Source organism: Myxine glutinosa, chromosome 1 (genome assembly GCF_964187855.1).
Source record: "Myxine glutinosa chromosome 1, kmMyxGlut1.1, whole genome shotgun sequence".
In the NCBI taxonomy this organism is placed as follows: Eukaryota; Metazoa; Chordata; class Myxini; order Myxiniformes; family Myxinidae; genus Myxine; species Myxine glutinosa.
This window is the reverse complement of record NC_136261.1, coordinates 319,677,422-319,692,867: the sequence shown is the minus strand read 5'-3', so window position 1 is coordinate 319,692,867 and position 15,446 is coordinate 319,677,422. Positions and strand designations below refer to the sequence as shown.

Below are 15,446 nucleotides of genomic sequence, written 5' to 3'. Positions count from 1 at the left end.
CCCAGTTTAACATTCATCCCAGGCTAGAAAGCCTAGAGGTGAGTGTGCCTGCCTCTAGGCCACCCTACCAGCCACAACTGCGTTAATGCACATAACGACAAAATAATCTATAATATAAAGGTGTGTTGAAAAATTGCCGAAAAAAGGGGGAAAAAATAAAAAGTTAAACACGTACACACACACAAACTCGTGCGCGCGCACACACACACACACACACACACACACACACACACACACACACACACACACACACACACACACACACACACAATCAAACCAAATAATAAAAAAAAAAATCCCATTCCAATCAATGCTACCTTGTGTTCATAAGATATTAAAATTCAACACATGACATCTCCCCCACCCATTCCACCACCCTCACAACTATTGGAAACTAATATGAAACATTCAGACAGACTTTGTTGAGAAAGCTTTGCCAAAACCTCTCCCACCTCCCCCCAAGCCCTCTCCCTCCCACAGATCTCTCGATGTCGTGTTTGTGTCCTTCCCACTCTCTCCCCATTTTGTCTTCTGCTCCCCTTATTTTGTGTTTTTTTGTGTCGGTTTGACTTATTGTGTGATTAATGTTAGATCTTTCACGAGCCTCGATCTTGTATACAAAAAAAAAAAAAAAAGAGAGAAAAAAAAAGTCATCATCCACCATGGATGGATAGCTTAGATTAGACAAAGTAAAGCATTCCATCAGCGAAAAATCATGGAAGCCAAAGACCACACATGTAATACAACATATGGCATGGCAATGGAATGACTCCAAAGTGCACGGTCTGAACAAAACGGCATGGAGTGGAAGAGACCAGAGACATGGGAGGCGGACTATTACAATGCTCAGGAATTGTGTTATTGCTTTTCAGGGACAGATACTTCCACCAATATTTAGACAGAATGCAGGGTGGACTAAACATTTGCAAGCAGAATGCAATCATGAATAGGTGGAAAATATGCTTTTGCTCCAGATCACTTCTTCACAGATAGCTGAACAACAGATGTTAAGCATGGAAATCTAACGACTCTGAATTGGACAAAACGGTAATTTTAACTCCACAAAAGTATGCCATTATTCATAGATGTGTTTTATGCCAGACAAGGTGAATCACAGCACTGCCAGAAAACTGGGCCAGAGCGTCTGGAAAAGCAGTCATCCTTCCTGAGGGATCACAATTCTGGCCTAGCTTTTCGCCTATCTCAGCAAATTGGTACAATCATAAAAAAACAGGGTTGTTACAAGAACAAAATGCATTTCGGTTCGACTGTAGACTTTGAACAGCTCACTTTATTTATGGAAACCTCATTGCTTGGCGTATAGCTTTCACCAAACGCCATGTTGGAAGAGGCCTGTTCTTGTTCGTTGAAGGCTCGTCTAATGAAGAATGTATGGATTTTTTCATATATATACATATATACAATTATACATACATACATACAGAAGAACGATACCTGCAACAAACAACTCAGTTTATTATTGTTCTTTGGTGCAAAACAAAACATGATTACTCGTTAAACCGTCTAATCAGTCTAAGAAACATGAAACAGATCTGTTCAAATGTTCAAACTACACTCTGACACACTCAGACACACAGTTCTGCATGTTTCAGTCATTAAGGCAGCGGTCTCATTACGGATGAATTATTTCAAATCTTGAAGGGTCGTAGGATTCCTCGCATACATTTTGTGTTTGAAGAAACCCCAAAGGAAGAAATCACAGGGTGCTAAATCACAAGACCGTGGCGGCCATTCAACCGGATAACGATGGCCAATCCATTTGTCTGTAAAGTTGAAATCAATGGCCTGGCATACACTGGCAGCATAATGAGCAGGCGCACCATCATGCATGAACCACATTTGGCCATCATCGAGTGGAAATACATGCTGCTCAAACATTAAAAGGTAATTTGCAGTATTCACATTTTCTTTGAAAAATATTGGTCCAACAATGCCTCCAGAATAAATACCTGCCCAGACGGACACACAAGCTTGATACTGGACGTTGTGCTTAACAGTAAATTGTGGGTTGTCTACTGCCCATATCACGCTGTTATGACGATTCACAGAACCAGATAAAGTAAACTTGGATCCATCTGACCACAAGATCCTGTTCTGCAAATCATTGTCCATATCCATTAACCCAAGTAATGTCTCACATGCCTCAACGCACCTGTCAAAATCATCCTCAGATTGTTGGTGAATTCATCTGAGTATGTATGGTTTCACCTGTTATCTACAAGCATTTGGGACAAATTATTAGACACAGTGACACCTTATTAAAGATAACTAGAGCAATGCGACTGTGTCGCCTATACGCCTCCTCATCGTCCCACAACGGGTAGATGCCCTCGTTCACTGTCACAAAAATAAACAAGTTTGATTTAAATCCTTTCAGCTGTTTTCAAGTATCACATTTTCACCAGCCATGACAGGTTTCACATCGATCGGTGAAGCGGTTTCAGAGAAGGGATTTTTTTAATTATCAGCTTTCAAGCTAATATGGCTGCTACACCACGTGACATGACATGAAGAAATATACACCCTGCATATGTATGGGTAGGGGATCACGTTTGTGAAGTTTCGTGTTGATCGGATAAGGTTTGTTTTTCTATCCAATATGGCTGCCGAACCACGTGACCTACAACATCATCATTTTCAAACTATATGCAACAGTGCTGTTAGATGATATTTGTAAAATTTCACATCGATAGGGTAAGCGGTTTCAGAGATATAATTGTTTAATATTTTCCTTCAATCCAATATGGCTGCCACACCATGTGACCAATGATGTTTTCATGATCAACTTTTAATCGCCAGGCCTAGTCAATGACGCATGTAAAGTTTCGAGTCAATCAATTTGGTGGTTCGGGAGAAGATGTTTTTTAAAAAGGTTTTAGGTTAAATCCAATATGGCTGCCAAACCATGTGACCTATGATGTCATAAATTTAATGTTTCAATACAGGTTCAATACAGGTCATAGATCATGTGCATGCAATTTCGGATTTTTAGGATAATGAATTTGATTCAAATATTTTTGGCTGGTATATCTCTTCACCTACACTACCGGTCAAAAGTTTTAGAACACCTCAGTTTTTCCAGTTTTTATTGAAATTTACGCAGTTCACTGTCCAGTGAATAACTTGAAATGGTACAAAGGTAACCAGTAAACTGCTCGAGGTCAAAAAAAAAGTTTAGGTTAGCAAAAATGGGAAAATAATATAAATTGCACAGTTATATTGTAAAAAAAAAAGGCCTTCTTCAGGGAACAAGTAATGGGTTAACAACTTACAGCTGTTCTGCAGCAATGTAAGTAAATTAAGCCTTGAAAGTTGATGCAAACAATTCCTACAGGTGTCCCAACCTCTGGTGATTACTTGATTACAAACCCCCTATCTGTATAAAAGCAGTATTGGAACAGACTGTTATTACACCCTCTGAAGCATTATTTGAACAATATTGCACTGCAGGAAGTAGTATATTGGAAACTGGAGGAAACTGTGACAGGAAGAGGTCTGGCAACCCAAAGCCACAACAGAATCAGAAGACAAGTTTCTGAGAGTCAACAGCTTGCGTTATATGCGGCTCACAGGACAACAGCTTCAAGCACAGCTTAACACTGGTCGAAGTAAGCGAGTCTCAGTTTCAACTGTGAAGAGAAGACTTCGAGCTGCAGGTTTGACAGGTCGAGTGGCAGTAAGAAAGCCATTGCTAAGATGGCAAAATAATAAAAAGAGGCTTGTCTGGGCCATGAAGCACCACCAGTGGACTACTGAAGACTGGAAGAAGGTTTTATGGACCGATGAATCAAAATTTGAAATCTTTGGTTCATCACGCAGGGTTTTTGTACGCCATCGAGGAGGCGAAAGGATGGTTCCTCAATGGGTGACACCAACTGTCAAACATGGAGGAGGAAGCGTGATGGTCTGGGGCTCTTTTGCTGGATCCCAGAGCCGCGACTTGCACAGTGACTGGCACCCTGAACCAAAAGGGCTACCACAGCATTTTGCAGCGCCATGCAAAACCCTCTGGTATACCCCTAATCGGTCATGGGTTCATCCTACAGCAAGATAATGACCCTAAACACACCTCCAGGCTATGTTAAAACTACCTTCGAGGAAAAGAACAAGACGGTAGGCTTCAAATCATGGAATGGCCAGCACAGTCTCCAGACTTAAACCCCATCGAGCTGGTTTGGGATGAACTGGATTGGGATGATGTTTGGGATGTTCCCACAAATTGCAACACATTTGTGGGAACCTCTGCAACAGTGTTGGGAAGAACTTCCCGAACAATATTTCATTTCCATTGTAGAAAGAATGCCACGAGTGTGTTCGGCGGTTATATCTGCAAAAGGTGGCTACTTTGCTGAGTCAAAATTTTAAATTAAATTTTGTTAAACAAAATGATTCTATGATTTCTTTTTTTTTATCTCCAATTGTTTATTTGTTCCATGCTTAATTTCAGAGTACATTGACACATTAAACTGTGTAAATTTTAATGAAAACTGGAAAAATTGAGGTGTTCTAAAACTTTTGACCAGTAGTGTATGATGCCATCATTGTCATGCATTTGTTATTGGGAGTACTTGACAATGTGCCAAGTTTCAAATTTTTCCATTCAGCGGTTTCCGATAAATAATTTTATTATTATTTGGGTTTAACCAAAGATGGCTGTCATACCACGTGACCTATGACATCACAATTATCATAAAAATATTCTGCATGGGTGTCACTCCTACCCTGAAAGTTTCGTCTCAATTGGACATGTGGTTGCTGAGAAAAACGAGGTTTAGCCCATACGGACGGAAGGACAACCTGAAAACATAATGCCTCCGGCCACCATCAGGGGCGGAGGCATAACAATACAATTGAGAATTACATCCCTGTATATTACCATACTGCACCAATACTTTGGGGGTGAGTGTAGACTAATCTCTTCCCTATCGAGAAATACAATTCAAAGCAGATTTGTTAATCGGACAGCTATAAACTTACAATGTTAAAAAAGCAATTATCCAATGCGATCTACATTTTTGAAAGTCAAGACAGAATTAAACAAAATCATGCAGAAAAACAATTCTCGCAAGTATTTGTGATGGGAATAAAACAAGTCAAGACGCACTTCGAGAGACTACACCCATCAATATTCTCCAATGAGCGGCCACAACAACCGACATCACGAAGGAGAGCAATAATAGTCTTTGTACGCCCTTCCCCTTTGTGAACCATACATACCGAGTAATGAAGAGGGAAGGGACTCACTTTGCTATCATACAGCCAGTGACTATCAACTAGAATAGTCAGATTTGGACGACAAAACATTTTAGATGTTGGAGAAGATTGGTTCGTTTATAAATATTCCTATAAATGAATCCACACACATTGAATTATGGGTTGGCGTATGGTCTGCTGTTAGGATACCCTAGCACTGGCTGGCCTGAGTTTGAATCTCGGCCCTGCTATAATTGCAAGACAGACAGACAGACAAAGAGAAAAATCGATGTGGGTGTGTGCAGTCCACCAAAAGGACGACAAGCCAGAAGACCCGTTTGCCACCACTCGTCACCGGTGGACTTTAAACACCCTCTGGTAACTTTTGTGCAGTGGAGGCAAGTTATCACCGGCACCCTAAACAATTTGCAAATTCCTGACCCAGCAGCTTTCAGTTGAACACCAGACCTGGCGAGTCGGCCAGTAAGAAATCTGGGTTAAAAACGTGATAAAAGGAGGGATTAAATGGGGGTGATTAAAAGAAGACCATTTATAAGAGAGAGGACAGACTTAGAAGACCACCCTGTTCTGCACATTACCTTTGTACCAGATTCCAAATGAGAGCAAAACAACATGTGACATATATTTATTAAAATAAGATACTCACCATTTTCCAACACTTCATCCCTGGAATCCCTAAGGAAAACAAGGTGTTTTAGAGCAAGTTTACGAATCAAATCTGACCTAAGACCACAAAAGTAGTACACACCTGAGTTCGTCGTCGTTCATAAGGTCTTCAGCGTCTGAGAAATTCATAACTTGGTCTCCTTTTGGCAACTGCTGAACTGTGTAGGGTGAAAGGAAGGTTGAATGCAAGACAGAATACTTGTAAAAATGAACAACGTCAATGGAGGAAGATATACCTTCATTCAAAACACCAAGAAATATGGCTCATGAGATGCACTTTCCAAACACGCATGACATTATGGACATGTATTTCTCCAATCTTGCTATCTTAAAATACTGATGACTCATCAACACAAAATATCTTCAATAAATTTTGAAAACTAAAGAAACATTCACTCTTTTTACTATACTGTATATATATTTTTAATCAACATTTCTTTTGAAAGACTATCTGCATGTATAATAGGCTAATGCCATCTGTCTGTCTCTGTCCCACCTTGAAACAAGGAAACGCTCTTCAGAGAAAACGTTTATTAAGCAAAAGTTGCTTCAAATTAATCCAAACCTACAGGAAAATTATAAAAAATTTAAAATCAGACAGAAAATTTAATCCAGACTGTGTATAAGCAACAGACCGTTGCCACGATCACTCCCAAAAAATGTTTTCTTTGCTGTAAAGAAATAGATATAACCTCCAATTGTTGAGCTCTTTTAACCAGCACAAGAAAAAAAGGCTTCCTTGTTGTTTCCTTTTTTAATATTGTGGCTTTTTTTTTTTTTTTTTTTACCAGGAGCTTCTGCTCGTTCATCTTGATGAGACTTTATGGTACCAGTGATTTTGAGATATCAGGTTTTATTCATTCCAAGGGTATTTTCGGTTTATCTTCCATTTTATGAAGACATCATTTAATGCACATTTTGCCTCAATTTTAACATTTAATATTGTATTGTAGCAAAACGAGGAAAACGCAAATAAAGAATTTTGATGATCAAAAGCCATTAGAAAATTCACAATTATACTGAGCTATGTCGGTGGGGTAGTGATGCCGTTAGACCAGGTAGATTTGTATAGGGAGCATGCTCCGACTGTCGTGAAGAAGAAGAACCACCACCATGTAATAAGTAGAGGACTTGTTTAGCCCGGATGTCGGATGAAGATGTATTTTTGTCCCCGTCACAAGGGGGTGGGCATGTTATTTAGCTTCGGGAATAAGGATAAATTATCCCTTGTACGTCATTCCCTTGGTGATTTATCCTTTGTCCCTTATGGCACCGCATTACACACATAGCACAGGAAGTGCCCATTAAATTGCACAAAATAATAATAATAAAAACCAACCGGCAACCAGTTCTGAGCACTGCCGATGGACACCACCAGCTACATCACCACGAAGGTCAAGCAAGCCGAGAAGGACAGTGGTTGGGCGGGAGTTGACCAACGGGAAGGCCGGGGTAGGAAGGGACTCGCTGATTGGTGAAGGAAGGCCGAGGAGGAAGCAGCGCGCTGATTGGCAAGGTACGATCGATGACGTCAGAGGGGGACTGGACTGCGTGTGGATTGGTAGGGAGATGGACAATGTAGTGGTGGCCTGCGGGAATTGGTAGAGAAGCACCGAAGACGTCACGACCCGACGAATAAAAGAAGACTCGGACTGACATTTTCTCTCTTGCTTGTTGCCCTTCACTCCTTCATCTTGCCCTCGACGACCTCTTGCCCTTCCTCTCGCCTCTCACATCTTCCTCTGTCCCTCAACGTTCCTGCCTCTCGCTCACCCCTGGTCCTTGACACTTGCTGACATCATCCTTTGGCGTGCGAGGAGAACGGAGGCCGACGCGGCTGGGAGGCAAGCTGCGTGCCGGCCGTCCAAGACACACCGGGCAGCTAGATTGAATTTTGCGCCCGTGCGCCAAACGACGTGCGGTTGTTCCCGCCAACGGCCTGGGACGACACCATTCTTGACGAGACCCCACTACACCATCCGATTGAGCTAAGTGCCCATTAAATCACACATCTTTATTTTCAAGTTATTTTCATATTTCCTTTTGTCCGTGTACCGAGTCGGTGTGGAGGGTCCCTCAACTTAGGCATTTTATTATGTATAACCGGCATTTCGGAATAAGCCGGCATTATTTTTGGTACATTATAAACCTGTTTTTGTTTGAGTTCATTTTCTGCAGGTTCGGGAACTGCCGGCGGACCACAGGTAAGACCCTTCTCTCTCCCCTTCCCTTTCTTCCTCCGCGTATATATAAAGTCCGCATTTGAACTTAACGCTTCGGAGTAAAAGCTCGCTTGGCCTTCCAAGCGCCTTCCATGCTGCCCTACGGTATTCACCAAGGGTAGTCACACGACAATACTCAAGTGACAAAGTCCCTAATGCGTGATATATAGTGCCATAATAAACACTTCTGCGATGTTCTACTTCTGTTTCAAGAATTTAGCATTACCCCAAACTCTCCAAATAAAAGTTAGATACATCGTAGATTTTTACAACACAATTAAAGGTTCAGGAGCACATTTTGGACAATCTAATGGAGATGTAAAGGCAAAGACCGAACAGTATTTTGAAAGAGATGTAGTAGTAGTGTTTACTAAACAACCGGTACACTTACGTCAGTAACCAATATGTATCAGTGACAGTGGAATTTTTTTTTAACATTAAGAAATACAAAGTGCCTTCCAAGCACAACAGCTGTGGACAGTAGTTCAACAATGGACAAAGAGGATCAGAGGCTACACAACCTGAGAGTAATGAATAGGACAGTTAGAATGGTAGTAAATCAAGGGTCTTTTACTCAGAGTAGTTAATGCATGGAATGGTCTCCCTGGAAAGGTAGTGGCAGTGAAACAGTAGAGAGGTTTACATACATGGAATTATATAGGTACCGCACAACATTTGAGATAGAGGCGTACATAGATATTGGCAGGACTAAAAGGTTGCTCGTAGATGCGGAGGGGTTTAGCGATTGTGACGTTTATGAGAGGGTTTTATCAGAAGGTGAATGTGCTGTCAGTGTTTGTTCGTTGAACGTCCTACAATCCTCCTCAAAAAATATATATGGAATAAAAAACTAGAACGGCACTCATCAGTCGCAACGTCGACCGATATGCCTCCGCTCACATTATTACATCATTATACATACTTGTGCCAAGTTTGATTTGAATCCCTTCAGCTGTTCTCAAGTATCACATTTTTACCTGACATGACATCTGAACTTTGACCATGAAATCTAATCAGTTCATCTTTACATCATAATATATACTTATATACCAAATTTGGTCTAAATACCATCACTGGTTCACAAGTAACAGAATTGTTACCTAAAGGGACCTCTGACCTTTGACCTCTTGACCCCATTATTTAATAAATTCATCCTTGCATCATTATACATACTTGTGCCAAGTTTGACTTCGATCCCTTCAGCCATTCTTAGGTTATTGCAGTAACGAAAATCTATCACGGACGAAGGGACAACCCTAAAACATTAATTCGTCGGCGGAAGCAAAAAACCTGGTATTATGGAGGTAGCTGGTGAACACTGACAAAAGTCTACTTTCGGCTGACCTGAACGGGATAAAAGTTGGCAGTAAATTTACACACCATAACCAGAATCGTAAGACTGTTAATCAGGCCGATGAAGTCTGGTGATGATGCGTGAAGTGGTGAGAAAGACATTAGCGATCATGAGCGACAAACAAACAGTCACAGTCATATTATTTATATACATTCGATAGACGGATAGAGGCACGTTCATATTCCTGGATGAGCTAAATTTCTACATTCTTAGAAGCCAAGTCATTAATGCTCATGCTTCCAGTCATATTTGAACCCCCAGCTCTCTGGAATGCAAGGTCATTGTCCTGGAAACGTCACAGGATTCTCCTCTTTCCACTGGGCATGAATATGAATGAATGAATGATCGTTTTAAGGCCATTTTCCCCACTAGAGCGGGGGTTAGCCTTGCGGGCCCCATGACAATCATGGTTCCCTGTTTGAGGCAATGTTTTTATGGCCGGATGCCCTTCCTGACGCCTTCCTGACGCTTCTTCCCACTGGGCATGATGCTCCTAAATTGAGCAATGAGACTTCCCCAAGTAGATGGATTGGTCTATTGATGATATTCACACTTGTGCAAATGGGACGCATGTATGAGTAATTCAGACACTTTAGAAAAGAGTATCTAATCAGATTTGGTAGGATGGTGCATGCCAAATTTGTTCAACATTTGCCATAACCTATAAGCTTCATGCAAATGAAGATTTGTCGAGCTGTACAAGTAGTTCAGAAGAGACCAATAAATAAATAGACAAATAGTGTCCTCTTAAATGTAAATATAAAGACCACATAGGAAACCTCATCTCACCAGTCTGATCATCCAGCAAGTGATATTGCTTCATGAGCTGCCAGTGTGTTTGCAAGACCTTCACTGTGCGGTAGGCATGAAACGTTTGGGCTTCCTTTACGAGCAGGTCTTGAAAGACTTCCACAGTTGGCTGACTCGACTGCATGAAAAAAAACAAAAAAACACACAAACACAAACACACACACACACACACACACACACACACACACACACACACACACACACACACACACACACACACACACACACACACACACACACACACACCCATCCTTGATAAATAAATTAGGACTTTTTGTTGGACTAGAGACTAAGGATGAGGTTGGTGGGTTGGGGCAGGTTGGTGGTAAATGGAAGGGAAAGGTGAACTGAAGTGTTTTGTTCCCTTCAAATTTAAAATCAACAACAACAAAATCTCATCACACTGCACAAACTACTTTTTCATGCAGTCATGAGCAGAAAAAGCAGTCATGTAAATGCAAAGCAGTAATGTAATGTAAAAGCATGTAAATGTAAAGCAGTCATGAGCAGAAAAAGAGCAAAAAATGTAAATCTGCCTTTTCGATAATATAATATCTTGGCTCAATCTCATCAAAATGGCATGATAACGTCAAAACGAATACAAGACACAATTTACAATGTAAAAGTAGGCAGAATTTACTCACGAAAAGAATCTTCTTAAATGCATTTGTTTTTGTATTAAAAGTCCTCTCCCAATAGGAAATACAATACATATAATTCTCAAGACAAAATGTGATGCTAAAACCCTTGGTGGCTGCTTAACAGCTATAACCGTAAAGAAAGCGCCAATTACAGTACAATTATACGATTACAGCTGTTAAGCAGCAAAATTCAGATATTTAATTGCCACATTACATACCAAGTTGCAAGCTCTTGCCATCTGCTTAGGTCTGCACCATTTACATGGCAAATACCTCAAGGGGTGTGGTGAAGGGATACCTTAGAGATGCAGATAATATTTACAGCAAATAAACCCAGAATAGTGAGAAATAATCGATCATGAACTTTACAATGAAGAATTGATACAAGAGTAGGGTGAGGTGCTGACGCTTTTCGGGCCACATTTTTATTTGACGCAAATTCGTCAATGGATATGCCTCCATCCACGTTGGATGGCAACCCACTGGTACGTTTGATCTCAACTAAAGGTCACGTTAAAAATTAAAGGGACAGGGAGACGGACAGACAGACAGACAGACAGACAGACAGAGAGACAGACAGACAGACAGACAGAGAGAGAGAGAGAGAGAGAGAGAGAGAGAGAGAGAGAGAGAGAGACAGAAAATATTACCAATGATTGTGATCATTTTCACTTTCTGCATTGTGTGTTGGAAAAATGGAAAAAGTGGCATTAAAAACGAAAAGAAAAAACAAACAAAGTTAAACCAATCCCCTTTTAAAAAACCAACATATTTTTCAAGGGGAAGGGGACGAGTGGGGGATTCAGCGGTTGTAAGCAGTTGCAATGTGGAGTTGATTTAAAATGTAAAAGGTGATACCTCCAAAACACAATAAAAGCCATCAATTGAACCTACCGATGGGATCTTGACAAGCAGCCGCTCCTCGTCCTTGCTGAAAAGAGATTTGCCTTGTGTTGCAGCCACAGCATCAGGATGCAGCTCCCTCATAGCCTGGCACGCCATCCTAGTATGCCACAGGCCCAACAGCAGCATGAAAAATCGCAGCACATTTCTAATGCTCCAATGATGCGTGTAAAAATCGCAGAAAATTTCCTCAAAACAATGTGTTTGATTAATTAGGACGTTTTATTGGTGCAGTGCCTCACACATGTGTGCCAGTGGAGATTGAAGGGAAAATGTAAACTAAAAAGAAAGGTGCAAAAGTAATATCGGAGGTTGTGCACAGTTGTGCTTGCGCACACGTACTGTTTTACGTGGCTGTGTATTGCACAGAATCAGTTTCTGGAGAACCGCATTGGGATTTGAAGAATACATTAACAGCATCTGTAAGCCAATGCAATGCAAGAGCTGCAGTTGCACTTACACAAGGCCAATGAAAGACAATGAGGGGGTGAACGATGAAGCGTAAAAGAGATGGTTTGTTCTGCAGACTGCTTTGGAACAGTGGCGTAATCCGATGTATCAATTTCACAAGCACTCAAGGCCACAAGATGGTAACATTTAATAGGTCAACGAGAAATGGTGAACAAGATGTTGCCACTATCGAAGCAACCCTAACTCGGGCGACAAGAGCCAAAGTTCACGTTCAAACTCTAAAGCTCTCGATTCTGGACAGATGTTCTTGTCCAAATGATTGTTCGTCACAAATGTAATCTCTAAAACTGCCCAAAAAATTAGACTGCCCAATAAACAGACTACGTCCACAGCAAAATCAGAGCCAGACCCCCCACTTAGGTAATCATAGCAAGAGCTGAGCTGGCCTGGACCTCAAATAACCTGGACTGTGGGAAGGTTCGGCGCTGCTGCCCAAGCAAATAACTCTGCAACCTCTCCCTACCCAAACACCTCCAGTCTGTCATCTACAATTTTGACAGTGCTTTCCAGATACCCGAGGATAAATCTCATTATTATGGCAAATAGGTACTGCCTGCCTGCACCTGTAACTGAACAGCACATGGTTACGGCGTATCTCCTCAAATTACTCCTTTTCTCCTTTTAAATGAATGGTTAAATGGACAATCTATTTTATCTTAGGTTTGTACCCAGATACAGTCGTGGCCAAAAATATTGGCACCCTTCCACTTTTTTCAAATAACTCACAATTTTTCGAAAAATAAGTTTAAATTGACAAAAGTATTTGGTCTCCTCAATTCTTTATTTCACTGTTAATATTACAGAACCTTTGTTTTTGATTCAGAACTTAATATATCCTTTTAAATTAGAAAATAAAAAGAAATGGCATTGACAAAATTATTGACATCCTAGACTTAATATTTAGCCTTTGGACAAAATAATTTCAGTCAAGCACTTCCGATAGCCATGAATGAGCTTCTTACACCTCTCTACTGGCAGTTTGGCCCAGTTTTCTTGTGCAAACTGCTCCAGGTCTCCCAGATTTGAAGGGTGCCTTCTCCCAACTGCTGTTTTCAGATCTCCCCACAGGTGTTCAATGGTATTTAGATCTGGACTCATTGCTGGCCGCTTCAGAATAGTTCAACGTTTTGTCTTGAACCATTCCTGGGTGCTTTTGGAAGTATGTTTGAGGTCATTGTCCTGCTGCAAGACCCATGACCTTTGACGGAGACCCAGCTTTCTGACATTGAGTTGAACATTGCGTGCCAAAATGCCTTGATAATCTCCTGATGTCATGATGCCATGCACACATTCAAGGCACCCAGTGCCAGAGGCAGCACAGAAACCCCAAAACATCGCTGAACTTCTTCCTCCATGTTTGACTGTAGGGAAGGTGTTCTTTTCTTTGAAGGCTTCATTTTGTTTTCTGTAAACATAGAGCTGATGTGCGTTTCCAAAAAGCTCTAATTTAGTCTCATCTGTCCACAGGACATTCTCCCAGAAGGATTTTGGCTTGTACAGGTGTGTTTTGGAAAACTCCAGTCGGGCTTTCTTAGCAGTGGGGTCCTCCTGGGTATCATTCCATAGAACCGCCTTTCATTGAGTTGGCGAAGGATGGTGCGAGTTGAAACCGTCGTACCTGGTGTCTGAAGTTCAGCTTGAATCTGTTTCGCAGTTGATCGAGGTGCTTTCTCCACCATCTGAACAATCCTTCGCTGCAATCTTCGATCAAGTTTTCTCTTGCGGCCACGTCCAGGGAGGTTGGCTACAGTGCCATGGCCCTTAAACTTCCTGATAACATTGCATACGGTGGACACGGGAACATCAATGTCTCTGGAGATGGACTTGTAGCCTTGAGATTGTCCATGCTTGGCTACAATCTTGTGTCTGACCTCAGACAATTCTCTGGTTTTCTTTTGTCCATGCTCATTGTGGTACACACAGTGACACAAAACAGCAGAATGATGCCTTTTCTCTATTCAAACTGGTTGAATGAGTGGTTTTTATATTGCAGGCACCTGCAACTCACCTGTTTTTATGTTTTTATATTGAACTCACCTGTGAGTTCAATTCCAAAGTAAAGGAGAATCACCTGCTTGAAATCTAATTATTTCTAATCTATATATATAAAACACAGTTTGTGTGTGTGTGTGTGTGTGCGGGTGTGTGTGTGTGTGCGTGTGTGTGTGTAATGTTACCGATAGACTCCGAAACGGAGAGGCTCACGTGCTTGATATTTGGCATAGACATTGGCCATTGAGCCTGGGACGAACATGGCTGAGACCATATTTGACGAGATCCATATTTTTTTATTCATATTTACCTCAGCGCATTTCAGCAAAGTACCCGCTAATCTCAGCCAGTGTGAGCAGCTCGCTGATTCGCTCAGAGCGATCACGTGATGTTCCATCCCGTCACACGTCACACGTTTGCACGTAATTCAGGGCGAAAAGCCATTGCGTTTTTTCACCTTTATGCGACCGTGTTTTGTGTCGATTTTGTGCGATATGAATTAAATTTTAATTCATATTTCGTGTTTACGAATTCGAATACGAAGGATTTCCGTCTGGGGCGAACTGTCCGTCCGGGGCGAACTGCACTAAGAGGCTGCGCTTTTAGTGCATCCTCTTCTTCCTCCCTTTCCCCGTGTGAGTCAAAGGACCCTTGTCTGGGTCACGTAAGTAAGAACGGTTAAGTTTCTCTCCTGTGTCTTTTCTCTGACCATTGTACATGTGTTAATAAACCTGTGTTGTTTCCAACTTGGCCGTTTACGTCTCTTCACCATTGGCCTCGCATTGCACGAGATAAAACCGCTTGATCGGGTTCATAGTGATTAACGGCACGAGTTACGTGACACGCAAACCGCTCGGGCATATCAGACCAGCGTGACTCATGTGAGGTTCAGCTCCCGTCCTCGTGGTGGCGTGTGTATCGAAGGTACGTGGGTTATTGACCGGAAACCCTTCCATGCGCTCGCTGTGGGTTTGGCGGCTGGAATTGCTCAGCAATTCTGGGAGCCAACGAGTGTAAAGTGTAAAGTGGGTGTAAAGTGTAAAGTGTAAAGTGGGTAGCGAGTGTAAAGTGGGTAGCGAGTGTAAAGTGAGTAGTGGCCTCGTGGACTCGAAGCTCGAGGGGGAGAAGGGCTTAATCCCCCCTCAGTACGCC

At 41.7% G+C, this 15,446-nt stretch overlaps 1 protein-coding gene across 4 annotated transcripts in view; it reads right to left on the bottom strand.

Annotated features, from left to right (window-relative positions):
- MCRS1 (microspherule protein 1) overlaps window positions 1-15,446 on the bottom strand; it is a 95,168-nt gene that overhangs the window by 8,166 nt on the left and 71,556 nt on the right. For all 4 annotated transcript variants that reach the window (XM_068096519.2, XM_068096506.2, XM_068096513.2 and 1 more), the window contains 4 exons: window positions 11,823-11,931; window positions 10,267-10,405; window positions 5,984-6,059; window positions 5,882-5,910 (listed from right to left, as the gene is read on the bottom strand). In XM_068096519.2, the coding sequence (XP_067952620.1) occupies window positions 5,882-5,910; window positions 5,984-6,059; window positions 10,267-10,405; window positions 11,823-11,931 (353 nt within the window). The remainder of the gene's footprint in view (window positions 1-5,881; window positions 5,911-5,983; window positions 6,060-10,266; window positions 10,406-11,822; window positions 11,932-15,446) is intronic.